At 41.0% G+C, this 25,408-nt stretch overlaps 3 protein-coding genes across 5 annotated transcripts; 2 read left to right on the plus strand and 1 right to left on the minus strand.

The window, feature by feature from the left end:
* Positions 1 to 2,280: 2,280 nt before the first annotated feature.
* wu:fe05a04 (zinc finger protein 236) lies at positions 2,281 to 8,136 on the plus strand. 2 transcript variants are annotated; one of them, XM_054622273.1, is made up of 4 exons: positions 2,281 to 2,559; positions 2,770 to 3,361; positions 4,005 to 4,966; positions 6,513 to 8,136. In XM_054622273.1, the coding sequence occupies exons 2-4, from the start codon at positions 2,779 to 2,781 to the stop codon at positions 7,332 to 7,334; spliced, it is 2,367 nt and encodes a 788-aa protein (XP_054478248.1). In that variant the 5' UTR covers positions 2,281 to 2,559; positions 2,770 to 2,778; the 3' UTR covers positions 7,335 to 8,136. The 2 variants fall into 2 exon arrangements, with proteins under 2 accessions (XP_054478248.1, XP_054478249.1); XM_054622274.1 differs by lacking the exon at positions 2,281 to 2,559 and adding an exon at positions 2,583 to 2,677.
* A 1,570-nt stretch (positions 8,137 to 9,706) lies between these two features.
* Positions 9,707 to 11,956, plus strand: si:ch211-79k12.2 (uncharacterized protein LOC568844 homolog). Its single transcript, XM_054622291.1, has 3 exons — positions 9,707 to 9,864; positions 10,007 to 10,277; positions 10,368 to 11,956. The coding sequence occupies exons 1-3, from the start codon at positions 9,838 to 9,840 to the stop codon at positions 11,951 to 11,953; spliced, it is 1,884 nt and encodes a 627-aa protein (XP_054478266.1). The 5' UTR covers positions 9,707 to 9,837; the 3' UTR covers positions 11,954 to 11,956.
* A 4-nt stretch (positions 11,957 to 11,960) lies between these two features.
* On the minus strand, positions 11,961 to 25,408 carry si:dkey-34d22.1 (discoidin, CUB and LCCL domain-containing protein 1). Of its 2 annotated transcripts, none has more exons than XM_054622286.1 (15): positions 25,262 to 25,408; positions 22,185 to 22,406; positions 21,385 to 21,522; positions 20,211 to 20,262; positions 20,049 to 20,121; positions 19,391 to 19,524; positions 19,222 to 19,259; positions 18,675 to 18,866; positions 17,775 to 17,887; positions 17,476 to 17,650; positions 17,265 to 17,357; positions 16,992 to 17,085; positions 16,551 to 16,588; positions 16,358 to 16,465; positions 11,961 to 14,561 (listed from the first exon to the last, which is right to left on the minus strand). In XM_054622286.1, exons 1-15 carry the CDS (start codon positions 25,362 to 25,364, stop codon positions 14,119 to 14,121), a joined length of 2,016 nt encoding a protein of 671 aa, XP_054478261.1. In that variant the 5' UTR covers positions 25,365 to 25,408; the 3' UTR covers positions 11,961 to 14,118. The 2 variants fall into 2 exon arrangements, with proteins under 2 accessions (XP_054478261.1, XP_054478260.1); XM_054622285.1 differs by having other exon boundaries at positions 16,358 to 16,468.

Here is a 25,408-nt window from a genome sequence, read left to right on the forward strand (position 1 = left end):
CCTTTTGTCTTCGTCTCACTTCTAATGCAGGAACACAAGATTCAGATGTTAGCTGTTTGCTCAGCGAGGAACTAACTTAGTTGATGTTTACCTTTTCCACAGGGCAGCTGAACTATTCAGTTGTGTTTTAATATCGAACATTTTGTCCAAACACGCAAGTCTTGTGTCCTTTTACAGTTCAGGACATGCTGATATTTTGTGTCTCTGCTGTAGTATCAGGTGCGTTTACCTGTATTAACAGTATAAAGCAATTAGAACTGTTAATGGACTGGAAGGTTTAGACTTAGAAATAGTTAAAGTCAATTGTTGAAGGTCGATGGGAGAAAAGCCATCTAAATATATTTCAGGTTCTACAGCTATGGATCGATCGGTACTGGTTGAGGGCAATAGATTATACATTTTTTCTCTAATAGTTAGAATCTTATCATTGAAGAAGTTCATGAAGTCACTACTACTGAGGTTTATAGGAATGCCAACAAACTTAATAAGCTGATGAGGAAAGCCAGCTCTGTGGTGGGTCTGGAGCTGGACAGTCTGGAGTCAGTGGGTGAGAGGAGGATGAAGGCCAAACTCGGAGCCATCCTGGACAATCCCTCTCACCCTCTCCATGAGGAACTGTGGCAGCTGGGCAGCTCTTTCAGCCATCGGCTGATTCTACCAAAGAGCAGGACGGAGCTTCAGACGCTCATTTGTGCCCACTGCCATCAGACTGTACAACAACAGCGGAGACCACCACAGTCTGTCAACATGCTGACCAGCCCCCCCCATGTGGATATACTGTACATTTTTATTTTTATTTTTATTCTTATTTCTTATTTTTGTTCTATCCTTATTTTGTTGTATAGTATGCGTATTTATTGTCTGTCTGTCTAGTTGAGCTGCTGCAACACTTGAATTTCCCCCATGGGGATCAATAAAAGGAATATAATATAATAATAGTAATAATCAAATCTAATGTGATAATACAGGGAGTACTTTTACTTTAGATACTTAATGTTTTTCAGAATATAATGTAATAGTGACAGTATAAAAGTTATTAAGTGTTACCTGCCAAATTTCCCTGCTAGGCATTAAGGCACCTGTTAAACTGTATATCTGATTTATTAATTTATTTCTCTATACTGATGCAATAACGTGTAAGCAGTATTTCAATGTTGTTTAATCTATAACATCATTATTAAACAGCAAAAGTACAATAATTCCAATGAATTATAGTGGAGAAGAAGTATAGAATAGCATATAAATGAGGTACACAAGTGGGTATATCCGCACTGAAATACAGCACTTGTGCGCTGTAGTAAACCTGTCCTCTAGGTGAAACACTTCTCTCACCTTTTTTGTTGTATAGTATGTGTATTTATTGTCTGTGTAGTTGTATAGTATGTGTATTTATTGTCTGTGTAGTTGTATAGTATGTGTATTTATTGTCTGTGTAGTTGTATAGTATGTGTATTTATTGTATTGTATAGTATGTGTATTTATTGTCTGTGTAGTTGTATAGTATGTGTATTTATTGTCTGTGTAGTTGTAGTATAGTATGTGTATTTATTGTCTGTGTCTGTGTAGTTGTTGAGTGTTGAGTTGAGTGAAAACCTCCTTCCATCAGCAAGGGCATTGAAGATGAAACGTGGCTGGGTCTTTCAGCATGACAATGATCCCAAACACACCGCCCGGGCAACGAAGGAGTGGCTTCGTAAGAAGCATTTCAAGGTCCTGGAGTGGCCTAGCCAGTCTCCAGATCTCAACCCCATAGAAAATCTGTGGAGGGAGTTGAAAGTCCGTGTTGCCCAGCGACAGCCCCAAAACATCACTGCTCTAGAGGAGATCTGCATGGAGGAATGGGCCAAAATACCAGCAACAGTGTGTGAAAAGTCTGTACATTTTTATTCCTGTTCTATCTTTATTTTGTTGTATAGTATGTGTATTTATTGTCTGTGTCTGTGTATGTATTTATTGTCTGTTGTATAGTATGTGTATTTATTGTCTGTGTAGTTGTATAGTATGTGTATTTATTGTCTGTGTAGTTGTATAGTATGTGTATTTATTGTCTGTGTAGTTTATAGTATGTCTGTGTAGTTGTATAGTATGTGTATTTATTGTCTGTGTAGTTGTATAGTGTGTGTATTTATTGTCTGTGTCTGTGTAGTTGAGCTGCTGCAACACTTGAATTCCCCCATGGGGATCAATAAAGGAACATAATAATAACCTGTGCTGCTGATTGGCTGTTGTGTGCTGTAATACCGCTCCGAAACACAAGGGGTGCTGTAGCGCCAACACTAGTTCCCTCTCGTTGTGGTGCTTCATTTGTTTTCCTCAGTTTTTTTTTAGCTCCCTTTTATGATCTGACCGGGCTCTGGGATCTAAGGGTAGTGTGAGTTTGTAGCAGGCCAATCGGATACATTTGAGGCCAAATCTTGTCTGTGTCTCTCTCCCTCCCTGTGTGTAAATGTAGGTTCTCGTTTGCTGTTGAATAAAAGGCCAGCACCGTGGGGGGAGCCTTGTTTTCTAATTGTCCTGAAGCCACGCCGTGCCATCATCACGTCTTCCTGTCTCTACCAGGTGAGCTAGGAGCCCGGCTTCCTCATAAAAACATGCATTTCCATGAAAAGTTGTTTTGCCTGCTCGATAGAAAATAAAACAAAGAAGAAACTTCCAGAGGAATAGTCCCAAATGTCAGGTAAGGAAACGAAATGTGAACATTATTACATTTTATTTAATAAACTATACAATTCAACACCTGCATCTCTTTGTGTTTCATGTCCCCCTCAGCCAGCAGTCATGTCCATTGAATACACCATCGATATCCAGCTGACTGAGTTGGGATTTCCTGACATCCTCCAGAGCTCATTCAGAGAGACTCCCTATCGCTCCACATCACGTGATGACTCCTCCTCACCCAGTCACAGTCCCAGTTCACTGTCAACCACACACATGCAAAGACTACTGGTCCGAGGCCAGCAGTCAGTTGCTGGTAAAGAAGCAGGTGCAGCAAAACAGACCTCACATGTTGAACGAACCACAGTGGGTTCTGCAGCTCCTCTGTCAGACAGTTGTGCTGCACAAAATCCTGTACAAGGTTTTCAAGATGAGCATGCTGTCAAAGGCATGGGGGCTCTTGATTCATCAGTGACTGATATCACTTCTGGGCCAGAAGCCGCAGACCTTCCACGGCTAGTAACTGAACAGGATGGCAAAGGCAAGAAAGGTGTCGATGGTGCACGAGAGGAGTCCACAGAGATGCAGGACGTGGAGGAGGACTCCGATGACAGTGAGGTGTCAAACGTGTATGAGGAAGAAGAGGTCGAAGAAGAGGATGATGATGATGATGATGATGAGGAGGAGGAGGAGGGACTAAACGATGGTATGACTCATTTACTTTTACCCTCATAAGCAGGTTGTAGTGTATTGTTTACAGTTTGTCTGAAACACACAAAGTTTTAGCTGAAGTGGAAAAAAATTTGATATCCAATATTTGATTTCTTGTTGTCAACAAGTCCCATGAAAAGATCAAAACCATCAATGAATTGATCCTTATAACAAGTATTGTCTGTGAAGCTAAAGTTTTATCTTTGCTTAATTTTTTTTTTGTCTTAAAATGACTAAAAACACTTTGGGTGACCTGTTCCTTCATTACAATGGATCTGGGCATTGAAGTCTACTAACCACACACACTGTCCTGCTGCCGATAATACACAATATAGCACCGTATGCGTATGTATCCGCTACTGAAAATAGACCCAAACCAATGCACGGTTTAAATAACATTTGCTTAAAACTACAGTGCCCAGCTGTTTGACGACAATTTTAGCCTTTTGAAGAAGAATATATCTGTGATCTGTTTTTAAGATCTAACTTGCAGCAGGAATGAATGGGCATGGAGTATACAAAATATAGAATATCGCCAGCCTTACCTTTTTAAAACATCTATAAGGTGGCACCAAAAACCCTCATATGTCAGTCTATATCTAATTACTTCTAATCAAACTTTTTCGTCTCTCCCACAGAGTCGAGTCATTCAGGCGACTTCCGCTGCAGTATCTGTAATCTGCAGCTGCCCTCTAAATTCAAGCTCCAGGACCACATGAACCTGCACACCGGAGCGCGCCCTTACTGCTGCGCTGAATGTGGAAAGCGTTTTTGCCAGATTTACAACTACCGTGTCCACCTGCGCACGCACGCCGAGATCAGAGTGGATCTTCATCAGTGCCGCGTATGTCTGAGTAATTTTACCACAAAGGAAGGTTTGAAATTCCACCTGTCCAGAACTCACTTTGAGAACGAGTTTTACGAGTGTGATCGGTGCAAACGTGTTTTCACTTCCCTGAAGGTATGTGAAAACCATGTGCAGTTCCAAAAATGCAAGCTGGATTCCGTTTGTGAGATATGCGGCCGCAATTTCGCCTCTCCAAAATCTCTGGCGCGCCACCGTAAGGTGACGTGCTATCGCAATTTCAAATGCACAGACTGCACAAAGACCTTTACTAAGAAGAATGCTCTCCTGAAACACAGCTTCTCCCATCTGGGCCTGCTGCCTTACACCTGTGTACGCTGCCGCTGCCACTTCCGCCTGGCAAAGCTGTATCGCAAACACAAGTGTGAACCAGAACGCATTCACTGTGTGGCGTGTCTGAGAGAGTTTCTCAGTCAGGAAGACTTCCAGCAGCACAAAAAGGACACAGGCTGCTGGGGCAATCAGGAGCCCAAAGGGGATGAGATCAGATGTTTGGAGTGTGGAGAGAGATTTGGCACTTCTGAAGAGCTAAAGAAACACGCCGGGGCTCACCAGAGGGTCCTGAAATGTGCTGAATGTGGGAAGGGTTTCCGGTCGGCCTTGCTGTTAATGTCCCACATGGGGGGTCATGCCGGCAACTCGCCCTGCCTTTGTCAGAGCTGTGGACAGGGCTTTCCCCACCAGCAGAACTATGACAGCCACCTAAAGACCTGTGGACAAACACCACAGCCTGCGGTGAGTAGCTATTATTTTCCTTTTGTCTGTCCATTAAATCCATATCATATAATGGCAGCATTTCAGCTTCAAATCCATTTGACCTCTGACCAGACCATGCATCACAGACTGCGGTCAAGCCAGCCTCCACTTCGGAAAAAAACCAGTCAATCCAGCCCCCATGTTGTTTTGCGTTATGCCTATATACTAGTTATTACTGTAAGAACGCGTAACAACTAAAATCTCATGCATGAGCCAAATTCGCTTTAATTTAGGATTAGATTAAAAAGGAATGGTCTATAGTCACACACTTGTCACACTTCAGGTTAATAGCAAACAACCTCAGAGTGTCACTCAGGGATAATCAAGACATTCTGATGTAGAATTTCAAAATTAAAGCCCTATAAAATCATGAGCCAATTTGTCCATAATATCAGATTAGATTTAAAGGGAATTGGTCTATAGTTACAAACTAATTTCATTTCAGTTTAATAGCAGACCACCTCAGGGTGTCACTTAGAGAGAATCAGGACATTTGGATGAAGGATTTCAAAATTAAAGCCATTCAAAATCTTATTTATGAGCTTACTTTTAAATCACATTCATTAAACAATTTAACTACCTCTTCCAATATCGGAACATTCTGATCTAGAAGTTCAAAATGAATGCCCTGAAATTCCATGTATGAGCTATCTTCCCTCTAAACTCAGATTATGATTAAAAGGAAACATCCTACTGTCACAAAATATTGCTGATACCAGGACATTTAGAGGAAGGTTTTCTCAATTTCATTGGTATGCAATTACAGATAAATTCTTTTCATATCTGGCTTCATGTTTGTGTACAATTGTTTTCATAAGTAGTGTGTCAAAATAAATGAAAGAAATAACTAAAATAGATATAAATAAAACAATAATAACATAACACTATAAGATTACCTTTTTTATGGTGCAACATAAATTAATAAAGGTTTATTATTTTCATTTAATTATAATTATTTATGAAAGTTTTTTTTAGGGGTGTTACGTGACTTGTTTGTTTATACAGTTATATCCTGCCTCCTTGCAGCTGTTGGTTTCAATTTAAAATGATACAAATCTAATTTGAAATATTCACATTTATATGAATTATGAAATACATAAAAATGTCTTAAGTTATGTCATTAATTTACACAATCTGTGTTTAACAGCTGATAACAGAATGAAAATCCGCTACAGACATGTATTAAGACATCTCAAGATTAATACGTTGTGTTTGCGGTTTTATCACAAAAGAGTCCAATTGCTTCAATAAATTTGCTGCGAATAAGCAAATATTTCAAAAGTTTAACTGCTGGACACAAGATGTCACCTATTTCACTGAAAAGTCTCAATCTAAATTGCATATTGGACAACAACTGGCCTCAGAACAGGTTGTGATGTTTTCCCTTTTAGAAGATGAACTTTTCTTTAAAACTTCCTCAAGCAAGTTATTGGTCTCCCCAGCTTTATTAAATATGTATGCCACATTAGTGTTTTGTATAATTCCATTAGTGACTGGGATGTTTTTGTTTTGTTTCGAATTTTAGAGTGCTCCCAAGAAACGCCAGGCCTCGAAGAGCTCCTCCTCATCATCGATTCCAACAAATACAGCCGCTGTGCCTGCTGCTGTTTTAAACAACCCTGCTGCACCAGTGAAGGACTCTCATGGTCCAGGACTTGTGACGGGGGGGCTGTCTACTGGCTCTGCTCAATCAGATGGATTATGGAAGCTAACCCTCAACGAACAGCCGCCACCGGGTGTCAAACTTGTTGTGTTTCTTCCTGTCTGTAAAACTGAAACTGACAGCCTGACGCCCACATCTGCCATCCTTCCGACGCTTCCAGCTAAGCAGGGCCCGCCAAACAACGCTGCGCCTCCTGTTTCAAATGAGCACCTTGGAGGGAATGATGCTCTTGGAACGATGCGAAATGGCCCCCTGAATTTGGTAACACGGATCAAACAGGATCCAGAGTGGGAAGCACCTCTGGATTTGTCTAATAAGTTTAACTCATCCAAGTCAACTCTCAGCAACATTCCTGTTGTTCCTATTAAAAATGAGCCAGGAGAATTTGAGATCTCAGGAGGGGCTAAAAGCACTGAAAAACAAGAATTTAAAAACATCTATAGAAAAGTGGGGCTTGAAACAAATCTTGGAGAGACAGATACAAATACTGAAGTAAAGCAATTTAAAGTGGAAACCACAGGTCTCTCCAGTTTTAATGTTGATACAACATCCTCTAGACTGATTGTAGATATAAAGAAAGAGCCTCAGTCTCCTGGTCCTGATCTTGATCTGTGGTCAGCCAGATCTTGCAAGCTGACAGAGAAAGAAGTTAAGATGGATGTTGACATTGCTGAAGAAAATTAATCAACATTTTCAGTGACTGCAGAAAAATCTAATAATGATAGAATCAGTTGTAACATTCCTTACTGGAGTTTGTGTATAAATCCTGCAAAGGACACATCCACTGTTGTACCTGTAGCCACGTGAACACAGAAGTGTTATTCTACAGCCAGAACAATATACTATTCAATATTGTATACATTTCTCTATAATCATTATATCTACCATAATGCCCTTGTATGACAAAGCAGATCTTTATTCATTTTCCACTATTAGGGATAGACTCTTGAAGAAATCCAGTGTATTTCCAGCAGTCGACTGTGTGACCTTTGGTTTAGAATAAGAAATATTATTGTTTCCTCTGTAATTTGAACAAGACATTCCAAGCTATTGTTTACCATGGCATCTTTTTTTTTTTTTTCACTTTTGGGTAAAGCTTGTGGCACGGGTCACCGGATCAGAAAGGGTACTGTAACTGTCATAAAGCCTATGCAATAGAATGCAGGATTTCTCACAGAATTCAAATGTTTTCCAGATTTCTACCTTTACGTGTTTGTGTGGGGGAATTGAATCCTTTAGGTTCATTAAAGTGTATTAAGTTGAATGAAAACACTGGATTTTTTAGTATTCGGCGGAAAACTTGAAATTATTTTTGTGTAAAGATACTTTACCTTTAGTACTTCTTTTAATATTTAATGAATGCAAATAAAGGTACTGATCAACCATACGACTTTCTGTCACCTTGTGATTACATTTGCTGGATCTTTACTGTCTGCAGGTATCTTTTGATGTTTTAAAAAATAAGGCAAATAAACTGTTTTCCTTGATGCAATACCAGTTAATATCTTGTTTACATTTTCTTTATTAATCCAAAACATTGCCTTGTGTACCTCCTTTAACAGAAACACAGCTATACATCCACAGAGTCAGGTAAGTATTTTACTGAAAACTAGAGTTCACTGATTACTTTAATTATTTTTAAGTTATTTTCACTTAATTATTAATTATTTTTAAGACAATAATAAAATTGACACTTCATTTTAAAATTCCTAATATACAGCTTTCAATGAGATATCCCATCATATTTAGCAGGTCGTTATCATTATGCACAAAATCAGAAACAAAGCTCTGTTGTTGCCGAGATTTACTGTGTAGTGTGCCGGCATTATATTCGTGAGTTTAGTTATTGTGATAATGGTCCAACTGTGATGATTAAAGTGCATAGCTTCCTTTAAAAATATGAAGATTAATTTCATTAAAATTAGTTGTTTTTAATTGGAAAAGCTTACAAGGATTTAAAGACTCACACCAAAGTCTGAAATGCTTTGACACAAGATTTATTATTGATATTTATTATTGAGAATTTTAACAAGTTCTCTCTAAATTACCATAATATGCTGTTGAGATTACATAGTTTACTCAAATCTAAAAAAAAAAAAATGTACCTTGCAGGCTTAATGTAATTATTTGTCAATTTCATAGATGTTAGGTTTCTGGATGTAAACCCTTCCTTTTCACCTTATAATCCAATATTGATTTAGACCATAAATTAATAAAGGTTTATTATTTTTCATTTAATTATAATTATTTATGAAAGTTTTTTTTAGGGGTGTTAGGTGACTTGTTTGTTTATACAGTTATATCCTGCCTCCTTGCAGCTGTTGGTTTCAATTTAAAATGATACAAATCTAATTTGAAATATTCACATTTATATGAATTATGAAATACATAAAAATGTCTTAAATTATGTCATTAATTTACACAATCTGTGTTTAACAGCTGATAACAGAATGAAAATGATTAAAGTGCATAGCTTCCTTTAAAAATATGAAGATTAATTTCATTAAAATTAGTTGTTTTTAATTGGAAAAGTTTACAAGGATTTAAAGACTCACACCAAAGTCTGAAATGCTTTGACACAAGATTTATTATTGATATTTATTATTGAGAATTTTAACAAGTTCTCTCTAAATTACCATAATATGCTGTTGGGATTACATAGTTTACTCAAATCTAAAAATAAAATAAAAAAAATGTACCTTGCAGGCTTAATGTAATTATTTGTCAATTTCATAGATGTTAGGTTTCTGGATGTAAACCTTATAATCCAATATTGATTTAGACCTAAATATATATATATATATATATATATATTTATCTTTATATATATATATTTATATCTTTATTTGTATTTATTAATATATTTATATGTATATTAATATATTTGTTTATATAAATAGTTTGTAGATTTCTCTTTGTATGTTTTTTAATGAATATCTATTTTTTATTAAAGTTTGTAAAAAAAAAAAAAAAAAAAAAAAAAAAAAAGACCACAACGTGTCACATGAGAAAATGACCCGGAAATACAATGTCTGCGAGGTGAACGGAACCCTACAGCAGAGTTCTAATAAAGAACCTGCGTTTTGTTGTTGCTGTCATTGTTCTGACCCAGTGTCTGTCATATTGAAAGCGTTGATCTGAAGCCAAGCCGTCGATCTGACGTCATCACCAGCGTGTGTTTCCATTCATGGACAAAGAGAAGTGCAGCGACATTGTGAGTAGACGACCCCATTAAATCGGTCGATTATTTGAGGAACCAATGTTTTCAGCTAAAGTTATGATCGTTTGAATAATAGACTTTTGGCTATTTTATACACGAAATGCATTCATGCAACTATGTATTGTACTTTTTGCAGCGTCCTCAGTGCTCCTGGATGGAGGTGCATCAGTTCATTGGTGACCTTATCACATCTGGAAACGCCTTGCAGGATCAGCCAGATGTGCTGAACGCAGCGTGGGGGTTGGCTGGCGGTGGTGGTGGTGTTGAGGCTCTGCGGTTCAAAGGTCCTTCACTTGAACCTCTGCAACAACTGCGACCTGCCCGGGACAAGCCCGAGGCAGAGCCGGGCCGACAGATCCAGCCTGGGGCATCCCAGAGGAAGGGAGAGGCCAGAGACAAGAGAGGAGGTAAGAGCTCCAAAATAAAGGTTGGCTCAGTCATTTTCATGCGTTAATTACAGTTAAACGATTCATAAATCAGATTTATTTTATGTCTAGATGTGCATAACGCCTGCACCTGCCCTGGCTGCCCTTCCGCCACTTCTCCACCTTCCTTTGAGACTTTAAAACCGAGGCAACCTTTGCCCGTACCCCGTCACTCGGATGCGGTGTGCCACCCCAAAGACCTCAGCAGTGCTGCTCCAATGAGTCTCAACATGTGCTTACCAGACACCCCTGAACCAAGCAGCACCACATCCGAGCTAGAGACCAGGGCTACCAGTCGCCCGCAGAGGGAGGATGAAGAGAGAGGGACCGCAGAGCAGACTCCTCCGTCCAGAGCGTCCTCCTCAGGCTCCTTCCCCCACCTCTCCATGTTTCCCTGCTTGTGTTGCCATCGCGGCCTACAAACCTGCAGCCAGATTCTGAGCCACCAAGAAGGCACAGACTCCCTGTTTGCTCGCACCCGCGGCCATCATCCCTTTCATCACCACCACTGTCCTGTGACCTCTTGTTTACCCTGCCCTCAGCTAGCGCGCTCTCATGCTCCACAGTTCTCTGGCCCTTTTCCCTGCTTGGCCTGCCAGGGCTCCTTTCCTACCTGTACTCAGGTCTGCCAGCACCACCAGCACAGACAAACACACACTCAGCAACAAGGGGAAAGAGGTAGGGCGGCTACGACCATGCTGCCTCTTCATCCCTGTATGCACTGCTCTGCATCTTTTTCCAGACCGTCCCAGCTGCTGCAGCACCAGCGCTCCGAGCACGCCCAAAAACCATCCGGCTTCCTCTGCACAGAGTGCGGCAGGGCCTTCAACTCACACAGCAACCTCCGCATCCACCTCAATGTGCACACCGGCGCCCGGCCCTACACCTGCTCTGACTGCGGGAAGAGTTTTAGCCAGTCAGGGGCTCTGAAGATCCACAGGCGGATTCACACTGGCGAAAGGCCATATTCCTGTGGATTTTGCGGCAGGGGGTTTCCCCATCTGGCGGGGGTCCGGGCCCATCAGAGGACCCACACAGGAGAGAAACCCTACTGCTGTAGCCAGTGTGGGAAATGTTTCACCCAGTCAGGAGCTCTTAAGATTCATATGCGCATCCACACAGGAGAGAGGCCCTTCATCTGCAGCTTTTGTGAGAAAAGCTTTTCCAACCGCTCCGGGATCCGCTTCCACTACCGCACAGTCCACGGACTGGCCCCCGAACATGCCAGAGAAGCTGGAGCTGGGGATGCATATCGGGGATCAGCCGGCCGTGGTTGTCCACCCGGGCGTCCCAGGACTTTTCCTCCATCTGGCGTTTTGCTAAATACACCTAACATTTTAGATAGCAACTCACACACAGCTCCAAAGTCCGGAGAGTCTCCTGTGTTGACGGCTGCTCATGCTGCTAATGACAGCAAATCTCAGTCAGCGGGAGCAAACCCAGGCAGCAACAGAGAGGGCCTTCTGTATGCATGTGAAGACTGTGGCCTGCGCTTTAAGGACGCCCCGTCCAGAAACGGGCACCAGACTCTGATGCACTACTCGTCCGAGGGGAGAGAGGAGGAGGAGGAGGAGGAGGAGGAGGAGGAACAGGAACAGGAGGAACAGAGGAAAGAGTTAAGCACAAACCAGAGGGTCCACGATAACAGTCGAGAGTGAATTCATGCTGTTGGTGCATTACAACATCAAAACAACATCTAAACACCAGAGTAAATAGTGTTTAAAAACCCATGTTGAAATTATGCGTGAAAAATATTCTGTAGGTAAAGGTGCAATATACAGGATTGGGAGCATTTCTTTTGCCTCTCAATAGCAGGCGGTTAGCAGCTAACGGTGCTAACCGGAGGGTTGGCGCTATTACTGTGTTATCAGCTGTAACCGCTGTAAGCTAACCAGTGGGGAAAACTCGCATGCACTAAAAGCACGCTTAGCAGGCCCGGATATGTCAATAAACAAGGAGAGGCTTGAATTACAACACACACCGAGGGAGAGGGATTTCATTGTTTTACCATGTAGTTGTTTGCTGTTATATTAATGCTCTGAATCCCATATATTGCACATTTAAAGCTACTTTGAGGAACTTTCATTTCATGTTGATGTTGGTGGTTCCTGTGGATAAAAGTGTTAGTGTTACCTCTCATTTTAATGGGGTCCGCCCCGCTCAGTCCTGGTTCTAGTGCCTCCCTTCCCTCCAACAGGCCCAGCGATGCGGCCTGGGCCTCCAGCAGCGTGGTGTCTGGGCTGGCTCCCCGCAGGGACCGGCTGAGCAGCAAGGCGATTTCGACCCAGTGGCACAGATGGCATTAAGAATAACTATAAAGAAATAGCCAGTCTTCTCGCTGGTTATCTTGTTTACTTGTGTGTGTATATATATAGGTCACATAAAGGCATCAGTACTAAACTGAGTGTTTCATAATCAGTTAAAAGTTCCTCACAGTAGCTTTACGTTTTTCTCTTTTCAATTTGAAACGTCTTTGATATAGCACTATTTCTAGCTTGATAGAAGTTCATACAAAAGATTGGTTGCCATTTTTCTATTAGTAAGGTGGCCAGCTGCCTGGTTTTGCAAATGCATCACTGCTACAGGCTTCACATCTTTAAAGAAAAAACCTTTAACACCTGGTCAAGTACTTTTCTTAATACAGTTGCTTTATTGTGCCTTATTCAGCTGGGGAAGAGGTCAGCGAGGTCATTGCTAATTGTGACACCACAAAGCTTGTGAAAGCATTTCTAAGGGTCTTTTAGTAACATTTTCAGATATAATGGAGGACTACCAGTTATAATATAAAATGCCTTGAAATAGGGAAAAAGTAAAAATTTCAATTTTCTTCTTAGTGTGAACAACCGCAATTACATTTCAGTTTAGTTCAATACATTTCAGTAATTTAATCTGTTTAAAACCTGTATTTTCCATACAAAAATCTTAATTGGCATAGAAAATTAAGTTAAAGTAGGAAATACAGAGTTAAGTAAAGTATGTTGCTGTACCGTGGCAAAAGCTTGATGAATAATAAGGCAACATACTGGAATTGTTTTTAATGTTAAGGTTTTGTGTCTTGCTCAAATCATAATCATGACACCACCTTGCCTGTTGTGCCTTTCTGTGTTGTACTACAATACAATCATTTATTTTAAAACAATGTTTATTTGTTACTATGAATGTTATAAATGGATGGCGGTTATCTGAGGAGTGAGAACCAGCAGACAACAATTAAACATTACTGTTTAAAGCTCAAGAGAGCCACCTAGTGGTTATACAAAGGCATAGCAACAATCTTAACCACTTTGTTACAGTGTACCATTTATATTTTGTTTTGACAAAACATGTTGAAATTATACATTGTGAATACAATGTTCTGTGAGGACATGTAACATATTTAATCCACGTTTTTCCATTAACCTGTTAAATATACTGCATACAATGCTGTATGTATTTTCTGAAAGTGCAGTTTGTGATTAAACATTTTAATAAACGGTATCACTGAGAGGCAACTGAACCTGCATTGTCTTTGTGCATCACAGGAGACTGTCGCTGTTTAACTACATACTTCCTGGAAGGAAATATTTGTGCATATGGCTCTCAGATCATTGTGCACAACTGAGTTGTTTACCCTCATATATGCATCGTGCTCCAAGTGACTTATCAGCTTTGGGTACATAACTCACTGGAAAATCAGCCCTGTCAGCATTAGTACTCTCTGGACAACACTGTCCTGCTTAATGTCTTCTGTCCATTTGAGATCACCCCAAGTGGTCCTCTGCTCCCAACACACATTTCAGCTCAGGAGTCTTTTTTTTTTCCTCCATGTCTGAGCTTGCTGTGTTCACAATGGCTCCTCATATGTGTGCTTCTGTAGTAAAGAGTCACATGACTTGGGCTCTGCATAGACCACACTGATCGGCCTTGGGCCGTTGGCATGTAGGGAAGGAGTGCAGTAGCCGTTGGATAGCATCCTGTGTGAGGGGCAGTCATACTGAGTGTGGCTGGATGTTGTCCCTCGTCCAGCGCTATGTGCTGGTTTAGGAAGTTCATGTGTATTTCTGTGAATGATCCCCGTCAAAGTTGTTAGGATGGACTCAGAGGGCTGCTCACTGAATGGTGTGGCATACTCCGGCTCTGGGGGAAGAGGCTCAGCGTACTCTGGCAGGTTGCCAGGAGTGTCATAATGGTTGAAGGCAAAGGGGGTGGTGTAGCCCTCATCTGAGGAGGGTCTGAATGTTGACCCAACCTTCTGTCCAATGGCTGCAACAGCAAGCTCTGCATAGTCTGGAAGGACAAATAAATAGGAAGAAAAACAGTTTGAGATTGTATTTCTATTAGTTTAAGTTACAACGAACATTAGCATCGATATCAGCTAAAATCACCATAAAAAAAACATATCGACTACAGTTTAGTATTTAGCCAATGGTACTGTCATTTCTGTAGATACTGTCAGCTCCGAGCATTTAACAGACAATCAGCAAAGACTCCAGGGAGTTACTGGTCCCAGGCAAGAAATAGTCCGTCACAAAACCAGGTGACAAATAGTAGTTTATACTCTTCAGGTTTTGTATAGATGAACCAAATAAGACATAATGTGTTTATTGGAGACATTTGGAGGGACTTGGAGGTTTGGATGTTGTTATTGTTGGCCAAAGCCAGACAAGCTGTTTCCATCTGTTTCCAGTCTTTGTGCTAAGCTTAGCTGCAGCCTTGTACAGGATGTATAACAAAGTGGTATCAATCTTCTCATCTAACTCTTTCCAAGGAACCAATTGTTGTCTTGTTATCATTTATTTGTTATCATGTAGGAATTACTTTTTTGAACTCTTGGTTGCATTGAAGTGCTTTATCATTCTACTACAATTTGTTACACTTATGTTGTATATCCCTGTAAACAAGACACTCCTGACAAAAATACTGTTCTTTGTGAGTTTCCCCTGCAAAATGAAGTTTCATTTATAACATCATCACCAAATATCACTGTTAAATTTACCAGGATTAAAGTATAATTTTTAATCTTTAATCTAATCGCTTAACCCGTTTTAGCGCTATATCTTCAAGAGTCTTACAAAATGCATATCAGGTCAGCCAATGTGGGAAGGAAATGTCAGGTATTTTATGAGCTTTAAAACATATTGGTGCATCCCCACTAATACTTAAACACTGTGATAAAATAAAATGTTATTAAACTGCATGCCTAGATGGTACATCGCAATTTACAAAACTCTTTGAGATTAGGCATGCACTTAAAATAACAAGTCTCATAAAAAATCATCACAATTTGTGACAATCTAGACATGACCAGAACGCTTTCAGGATCCATTGCTTTTTTGCATTTGCAGTTTCTGGTAAAAATGCTTCTCCTATACCTAAAAGCAGTCTCACACTAGGCCAATGTTGAGCCCCTGCATGAGATAGTTGGCCACCAACAATGTCTCCTCCAATCACAGACATGGTGGGCTGATAGTGTAGCACTCAAAATTCTACCAAAGCCTTCTCTTCGCCCCCGCAGAAGAGGCTGTGGTGTGGAAGGCTTAGACCTTACTTATGAGCCCACAGGGATCCTTAGAGCTCGAGCTATTTTAATTAGAAGGGCTTTGATTGTCTTTGCTTTGACCCATTGCCCTGTTTATCACTGGACCTCTCAGTGAAGGGCCCCCTTGCTGGGGGAGGGGATGGGGGAGGAAAAGAGGGGGACTGGTGGTGATCGGGGGTGGGGGGGGGGGGGGGGGCTGAGCACCCTTTATCAAGCTCCAATTAAAGGGTCTCTTTCAGAGAGGCTCCATGGACCAAAGAAAGGAATGTTTATACTGTGTCCGGGTGATGGGCTGAGCCAGGGGAAAGAATGGACGGCCCGTGGAGAGAGCTGTTTGCCTGTCAGGCCTGGCATGAGCTGCTCAAACTGACCACTGAAGCCAGACACTGTAAGAGCAGGAAGGATGGCGGAGGGAAGGCAGAGCGCACGACTTGAGATCACCAATAAACTCGGAATGGACAAAGACTGGCAGAAAGTCAGCAGCTGATTATAGCAGTGGTAATACAGAGGCACAGCAGTTAAACATATTTATATGCATCCTCACCATTAAGAGGAGGGCTAGGTAGAGCATCGTGAACATTTCGCTCCAGAGGGTAAGAGATGAGCTCCGATTGTGGGCACGAGAGACTCTTTGCCTGGAAACTCTGGCAACCTACTTGACAAATCAAAACACATTGTCAGGCTTTTTAAGAGAGATCGAAAAATACTGGAAAACGATCAACGAGCACTTGACTTACTTGTGGGTAAGGAGTACTTCATTTCTGACTCTTTTTTCCTATGTGGAGAAGGAGATGAACACAAAGAATCAAAGTCTCTTACGTACTTGATACAGTTTCTGAAGTGTGCTGTGACTTCTGGAGCATCACCATTAGAGCTGAAGCGATTAGTCAGGTAATCAGACGACATATAAATTGACAATTTATTAAAATAATTGATTAAACGTTTCAGTGATTTTTCAAGTATTTTTTAAATAACGATCAATTGAAAAAACAATCACTGGATGAATCAATAATGAAACTAATCATCAATCTCAGTATCTTTCCCAGTAACCAAAATGACATATGAATTTATAAAACAGCATTTAATATATTATAACATTATTCCATGAGTTATGAATTATATTTACAATGTGTGCAAAATAAGCTTAAAAAAACTTAAATGGTTTTAAAATACAGTACCTTCTTTTCCACCAGACTCCAGCCAACAAACAACTGCCGCACATTATCAGCCCCAGGACCACTCCCACTGCCACTATAACCGGCTGACTGGAGCCTACAGGAACACAAGTGTCTGAGTAAGTAAACAGTTGTACAAGTGTGAGCAAAGTTGAGTGTGAAAGAAGAATATATAAACATTATTTACACTGATCTGACATAAATTCTTCCTAAAATAGCCTGGCATTAAATATCCTCCTACACATGTGAAATTAGAGAGTTGATACAAGTACACACTCAGTCTTGTCTCGACTAACACGGGGCCCTCTGTCGGGGTAGGGGTGGGGCTGGGCCGTGGTGTACCCCTGTTAACTTTGATGGTTGGATATTCTGTTGGACAAGCAGGACAGGACATCATAACATCAGGAGTAAAGCCATGAAATCACATCGCTGGACAGATCGTGTGGACATCTTAAGTCGATCCTGGATAAGTAGTGTTAATACCCACCAGCAGCTGGGCGTGACCTTGGTGTGACCTTGGCAACAGGACAGCCCAGGATTTGCACCTGAGCTGAAGCTCGGCCATGACAGCTCAGCGGCTGTAGCCGTACAAACCGAGCCACCACAGGAGGGAAAAGGCTGTTGAGAACCCTGAGGTGTCCGTCGGTATAGGCGTGAAACACCTGGGAACCATGACAACCAATTAACTTATTGACAGAGAACACCAGGAAGCCTTCAGTTTACACTTATTAGCCATGTCAGCTCTGGTGCTTAGGTGAACATCAGTGAATATGGTACAATGCATACCTTTTTTTCTTTGCTGAGAGCTCCTTTGTAAAGTTTCCAAGTTTTTCTGTCTTTGCTGAAAAAAAGACTGAAGGATTCTATGAAGTTGTCGTTTGATCCCGTTGTTATTATTCCTAAAAAAATGAGTAACACATAATACAGTAAGACACAGCAAACATTAAAAAACCCTGATATACTTTGTTGACATTTCACAGAAGTTAAACATTTAAAGGATAAGTCTGATGATATAGTTTTCAAATTGTCGATAAATGCCACAAAAAGACCAAATGGGTTGGACCACCTCTCATTACTTTTTGACTTCCTCATCCAGTTAATTCCCCAAGCTCATTGGTTCCTACTGAAGAACAAAATCTTTAAAAACAGGTCAATAGGCCCTAGTCAAACAGCAATAAGTATTGCATTTGTTGGGGAATATTTTCAGTGGATTAATACACATTTGGTGTGCTAATGAGTATTTCTGGCAGGACGCAGCAGGGAGGTGTATGTGGGATAGAATAATAATAAATTACTGTGGCCATATTTATCTTAATTAAGGAACAGGTCGACCAGTACAACTCATTGATGTGTTTTTAAGTGTTTTTGGAAAACAATAGAAGTCAGTGGCACGGGGGAATAATTAATAGTATATCAGGTTTTGGACACACACACACACACACACACACACGCACACACACACACACACACACACACACACACACACACACACACACACACACACACACACACACACACACACACACACACACGGTGCTGGTTTCAGTCTTTTCATGTAATTGGTTGGCAATAAAAACAATACAGAAGATCATCAGACTTATCCTTCACACAGCTACGTTAATGTAAATTAAATGTTTAAATAAGCATATTTTGCACACATATTATTATTTTTTTCAACATTTTTACCTGTGATGGTGCTTCTATCACTCAGCCCAAGCTCCACCCACGGGTTCAGGTCATTACCGTCTGCAGCCCAGAGCAAGGCCTGGTGGCTAGAATCCATGTTTCTGGAGGACCAGAACATTTTGTGCTCTTGGCTTTCTTTATCCCAGAAAGATGAGGCGTTTAAACCGGAAACACTCAGGATGTTGTTGCAGTCTGTGTGGGGACCAGAGGAAAGGATGGACCAATGAAAGTGGTTTATTATGTAACCCACTGTGTTTTAATAAACAGCAACATTAGCCACTTGACTACAAACCATGTATACTTTACTGCAGAGCTTGCAATGAATTGCATCTATTAGGAAATTCATTTTTTACATTAAAGTGAAATGGGTAGAAGCTTATAGATGTCAGGAAGGTGATAAAATCCCTTTTTTAAATTTCTAAAATACGACAGCATGTCATGGGAAATGAGCAGTGGGAATGTAAATAATGTTTTGATGGCAGTAAATGGGTTAAAACGTGTGAAATTCTAACAACATGTAGTGATACATTTAATTCCTTGTTCATACCTTGGCGGAAGAGCAGCTTCTTTTCAGATAATGATCCCCTGTCAAAAGAGGACCATTAAAAAGGTCAGTGCGTTACATAAAATCCAACTGAAATTCATTTTGGGCTCAACAACGGCCACTATCACATTAATGTGATCTCTCATTTCAAGTACAATAACAGTAGACGCACATTTTTGAAAGGATTCCATTGGCAAAGGTGGATTCATAAAGTGTAAGACTTCTCCCGCGGTTCACAGTAACTTGACCTCCTAGACTGTCAGATGTAGCTCCAGCATGGACTGCAGATTTGCACAGGACTGAGGTCTGTAACAGAGGAGACACATGGAGCACTTTTAGACAGGAAGTCAAATGACTCATTTCTCACAAAAAGCCTAAAGCGTTGTGTATACTCGCGATTGGCGCCGCAGCGCAAGCCTCCGCAGACAGCATGCGAGCTCCAAGCATGAACGGAGCTGTTTATACTCTGCGCTGTGAGCTGCATTAGCGCCAGAGGGTGTACAAACAAAATGAACTGTGAAGAATCAAAAACACCACGAGTGTAACTCATAGATATGTGCCCATAGACTGCAGGTGTAACCGACAAAAAGCCATAAACCAACCTCAACAATGACTAGGAGGGATTGTAATTATCTGTAAACTAATATTGTTATAATAAACAAAGGTTAAGGCTGGCAAAATATATAATAAAATTAAGATTCTTAAGTCCACCTGTTTCTAAGCATTTAAAAACAAATTGGCCTTCTTTGTTTGATCCCTAGACATGTAAATAGAGCTTTAACAATAGTCAGATGAAAAAAGCTTGGCCAAATGAAATGTGGTTTACTTACATCTCTGTAACCCTGTTCAGAGTTTCCCCACACATCCCCTGTGGCATTCTTACATCCAGCAGGGCAGTAGACACTGAGAAACAGCAGAAATAAACGTGAGAAACACTCCCTGTGCTACTGAAACAGAATATATTATGGGAAATGTAGAGGTCAACCACTTACCTCAAAACCTGCGAGCTAGAATGAGATCCTCGTTGTAAACAAGATATGAGATCTATAACAGCAAAACAGACAGATATACATTAAAATAAACAGCTTGAAAGAAACAATTACTTAAATATGTATTGGTGGACTTGAATAGTATATGGCGTGGGACCCGGTAACTCGGGCTTACATTATACCCCCCCCACTATTCACTAAACCAGGCACACACAGATTCTGTGTGAGACGGCCTAGCATGCTTTACATGTTCTATATTAGGGGATAAGCGGTCATCGCTGTTGATGTGACTAAGCCCCTTTGTTACTGTGACTCTGTCACAGTGCACGAGTACAGGGACTGGTCCTCGTGGGATCACAATTAACAGACAGTGGTTTGTATGTCTGGACATGGGCTTAGCTCCAGACACTGACGGGTTTCATAAACAACTCAGTAAAAAACAGGAAACTGTGATACATACTGTACAGTACAGATTACTTCATCCAGTTATCTCTAAGTATAGACTAGCATTCAGACCAAACAAGTCCACATGTTTATTAAAATCATACACAGGAAGAACCTTAACCATTGTATCATTTTGTAGTTGAATCTGTACAATCCAGAAACACTCATGTTTACACGTTACAATCTGGTAGAGAGAGTTAAACTGTGTAGATTTAATCACTGCTAATATCAACGGCCGCTAGGTTCCGACAAACACGGGATGGTAGTGGGCTTGCCGTGGTTTCCGTGCGAAGAAAGAGGGGGAGGGAAAAAGATCTCCAGCCACTCCAAGCGAAAGACTGAAGCCTGAGGCCTCGCTCCATTCAGCCTGAGAGAGAAGGAGTCTTACTCCTGCTTTCTGGGCAAACACGGCAGAGCAAAGATAGCGACGGAGGATGAATGCCAATAAGAAGTGACTCATAGACTCACAACCGCACAAACACAGCAACACACAATACACACAAGGACAAATATTCACACAGACGTTGGTGATAAAATTACATCAGTGTAAACTTGTAAATGAGCAAATTTGAGAAATTGAACTCAAACTATAAATCAGGCATTTGTAACGCTGAGCTACTGAGCTACGTGCATCAGTGTGACCAAAGACTGGGGGCAATAACAACATTCATGTACTTATTATAACCATTTAGGCTGCTCACAAATAGTAATCAACCAGTTACAAATATCTTACCTGGATACTGGTCTGTGGCGTAAGACAGTAGGAACCCTCGTCCAGAGCGGTGTGGGCCTGACTGGAACGTTACTGTCACTTCATTGCTTTTTAGTGACACATTCTTCTGTGATGCATCAAGCTTCCCACACACTGGACCTGTGGTACACACAGACCCACAAACTACATTTGTAAAAGCACATTTACACAAATACATGTTGTTTTCCGGCAGCATGATGTATTCGGACGCCTTTACAAACAGCAAATGACGTTCTTGAATAGTGAAATATCGTCAGTCCCTTATCAGCATCTATCAACAGATGTAGATGATTTCAGTCAGTCTTAATCCATAAGTGTTTTGCTGTCATGCCAACAACTGTATAGTCAGGAGCAGAGACATGTAGTCTGCATGTAAGAACACCTCCCCAGCAGAGACAATTACATAAAAATCCAGGTTCTGAGGAATTCGCTAATAAACGATAAAGGCAGCCTCACAGTATATTTACATCTTCTTCATTTTGGCGTCATGTCAATTTTCTATGCCCTGAAGACACGACTTGATACACCTGGTTGGAGAACGTGCATGTGTCTGTTCGCCTCATCTGTCAATGTGTCAAAGTAATGGCATGCCTAGTGTGTATTCCATAACAATGGCTCAGAGAGAGTGAGCAATGGCATGGAACATTAGTCTATCAGGAGGCATTGCAGAAAGGAATCGACACAGGAGACAAGAGAGCACTTCTGTAAATTCTCAGACACAGTGATCACACATGAACCTGAGATGTTTTTAAAGAACATCCATCAGCGGTTGAAAAGCTTACCCAGACTGGGTTCTCCGCTCTTGTCTGTGATCACGAGCGAGCCATTTCTGCAGCCTGGACTGCTCTCAATGTCAAAATCCCCAAACAGCAGCCGCAACGTTCGCCCCTCTGGCACTCGAAGCCTCCACCTACACCAGGTGTTACTGGGGTAGGTGCCTGGGTAGTTCTGAGAGGCCAATGTGCCAGACTCTGTGCCCAGCAGTGAATGTCCACAGCCATTGCCTGAAATGATACAAGTACAAGAGGGATGCTGTGACGGGGAAAAGACATCAGTTTACGAGGTAGATCTAACATGAGGACATGTTTAGGAACAGTTAATTCCAAAATGAGATGCCAACTATTTAGAAGCTCTTTAAAAAGAGAAGAGGCTACTGTAAATGAAGTAAAGAGTCATTCATCATGTTATGTGTCAACATCTTTATCACAAACGTGACTGAACTATTTTCTCTTTTTGACTGCGCAAAAGGTTAAAGTTATTGGTGTTTTTAAGTTAAATTACTAATGTAATAGACTGAATTTTAATTCTTGTTTTGACAACAAAACTCTGTTCTTACAGTTTACAAGGGCTGCAAGTAATGCTTATTTTAGTGAATTATGGGCATTTTTCTTTCATCCTTATTAGCAAATAAAAACCGATTACCAAAAGTTTTGCCTCTTAACCATCTGCTCATCGACTCATTTATTAAGTGACCTATTGCTTCCGTTCTACTAATATCATTCTTGTTTACAGGAACTGACTAACAGGAAATATTTAATTCTCACACAGCTGAAGTATTTTATTACTAATACGTTTCACTTCTAAAACAAGTGTCAGGCAAAGATATAAGCTGAGTCAGATCACATAACCGCAGTAAGGTTTCGTCATTCATTTTGCAACTAAATACACAGAATATTAAAGGGTTTGTTAATACACCATTTCAGGACGGGTGAGTAATAGGTCTCTTCTGAACATGCACAGCACACCAGGGCATGTTTATACTCTTCTGATCATAACAGTGAGATGACACAACTGTCTGTGAGGGAAGTACTCAGCTCCGCACACTCATGTACACCCTGTACACTGGACACACACACACACACACACACACACACACACACACACACACACACACACACACACACACACATACATATATATCTCCCATATATATATATATATATATATATATATATATATATATATATATATATAATTAAAAGATACTCTTCTAATAATAAATATAAAATGTTTACTTTTTAACTCTATTTAAAGAGATGCTGTTCTTGACAGAAAAGGCAAGAAAATTGATTAAAAGTATTTTATTTATTTACGCACTACTTTCCTAATGGACACTGTTTTACTCGATTGTTGATTCATTTCATCCTCTGACCTGCGGTCGCTGTGACTAACACTTTACCGGGAACAGAAAACACAAATATTTAAACCCTCTAACATCCCTGGTTTGTCACAGAAAACAAGTCAATTCCCACAGTGGTCATACAGAGATATAAGTGCTGTGTGGGCGGCGGGCTCAAAACCTACCCCCCAAAAAATAAGTCAAGCAATGACGTGTTCCAAGAATGGTCAAAACATGAAAAAGGCACCAGGGTCAATCTAAGCCTACGCATCACCCCTGTCCTTGTCTTCCTTATAAGGCTCCGGGAGATTTGTTGAGGGGAAACAGGAGGATAACCTTCCTCTCACCCTGTGTCACACACATCCTGCGCCACACCAACCCTTAGCCTGCTTCCCGACAGCTCCTCGGCTCCCAATGCCATAAACCTTTGGATGTTATTGCCCCTCCTCAAGTCCCCAAAGGACTCCCTGGAAATGCCACAGCGACGTACTGTAACCGTGGGCAACGGAGCATGGATCTGTCACCTTCCGGTGGGAGGCCACAGAGGCTGCAGAGCCGTGGAAGTTCTGGGTGGCCGGTAATCTCCCACTGTTCACTGAACCCTTTCACCTGAGGCTGTCTCCAGCACAATCTGTTTCTAGTTTCATAAAGAGAGGTATATGTGTTTGGCTTCTTCTGACCAGTTTAGAAAATTTGAAAACTGGAGTCTAACCGGGTGGCAGGATAGCAGACAGTCAATCTAAAGCAGCCCTGCAACATTGTTTTTCCACTTGAGGCTTTGCTGGCAGGTCTTTACAGGTCCACACCGGCAGACAGGATGTTCACCTGTGCCGTCTGTCACTACGATGCCTTAGCCTGTCTTGTGTGTCAATCACAACGTAATAACAATGTTACAACACCGTGGCTGAAACGTTTCCCCCAACACCCTGGCCCCACCAAAGCTCTGTGCATACTTGCCAGAAATCAAAAAGTGATTCAGGATAAGTCATTGACCCTGGACTTAATCATCTTCCGATGTGAGGAAACCAAAGAAAGACAAACAAACAAAAAAAGATTTGTGGTATGTTACAGTCACAGTCTGCAGGGCAGTCGATTGCTTTTCTAATTGTCTCTCTCTGTGTGTGTGTGTGTGTGTGTGTGTGTGTGTGTGTGTGTGTGTGTGTGTGTGTGTGTGTGTGTGGTCACTGTGATTTAACCTGCGCATACACTTATAAACCTGTGGGAAAGGTAAGCTTCTGGCTGGGATCAGCAGGTAAACATGCACAAGGGAAGAGTATGTAAAGAATGCTACAGTGACATCACATGGTCGACCTTTGAACCTTTTGTATTTTGCTACTGTCCTAATCAAAATGAATATAGTAAGTTTCTCAAAGTGCACAACATACAAGTAAAATTCACAACAGAAATGATATGAAAACATTTACGACTTCATGCATCTGCATTACAAGCCTGGGTAATGGTGATGTCAGTTAGTAGAACAGTTACTGATAGTAGGAAGTTTGTTAGGTAGGATGAAGAGGTTGATGAAGCCTGGCAGAACTTTTAAATGAGTTATGTCACAATATACCATTAACTTAAAGTAAAGAATGAATCTGTTCATAGCTATTCTTAACCAGGAGTGGTCACATTAGTAATAGTAATAACTGGTAATCTGTAAAACAGCTTACATGATATTTGGAATAAAACCTCGGGACACATCTTATCTTCTCTTAAAGCGTCAACAAAACAGACTTTTCTTACCCTCCTGGCCGTCAGCAGCCACGGAACAGACGCACAAAGTGATCCAGAACACGGGGATGAGAGACTTCACAGCATCTCGGATGTGTTTGCACTTTGAAAGCATGATTTCCAAACACAGCGTGAGAAAGTGAGGTGCGAGCCTCGATG

This window comes from Anoplopoma fimbria, chromosome 20 (genome assembly GCF_027596085.1).
Source record: "Anoplopoma fimbria isolate UVic2021 breed Golden Eagle Sablefish chromosome 20, Afim_UVic_2022, whole genome shotgun sequence".
Classification (NCBI taxonomy): Eukaryota; Metazoa; Chordata; class Actinopteri; order Perciformes; family Anoplopomatidae; genus Anoplopoma; species Anoplopoma fimbria.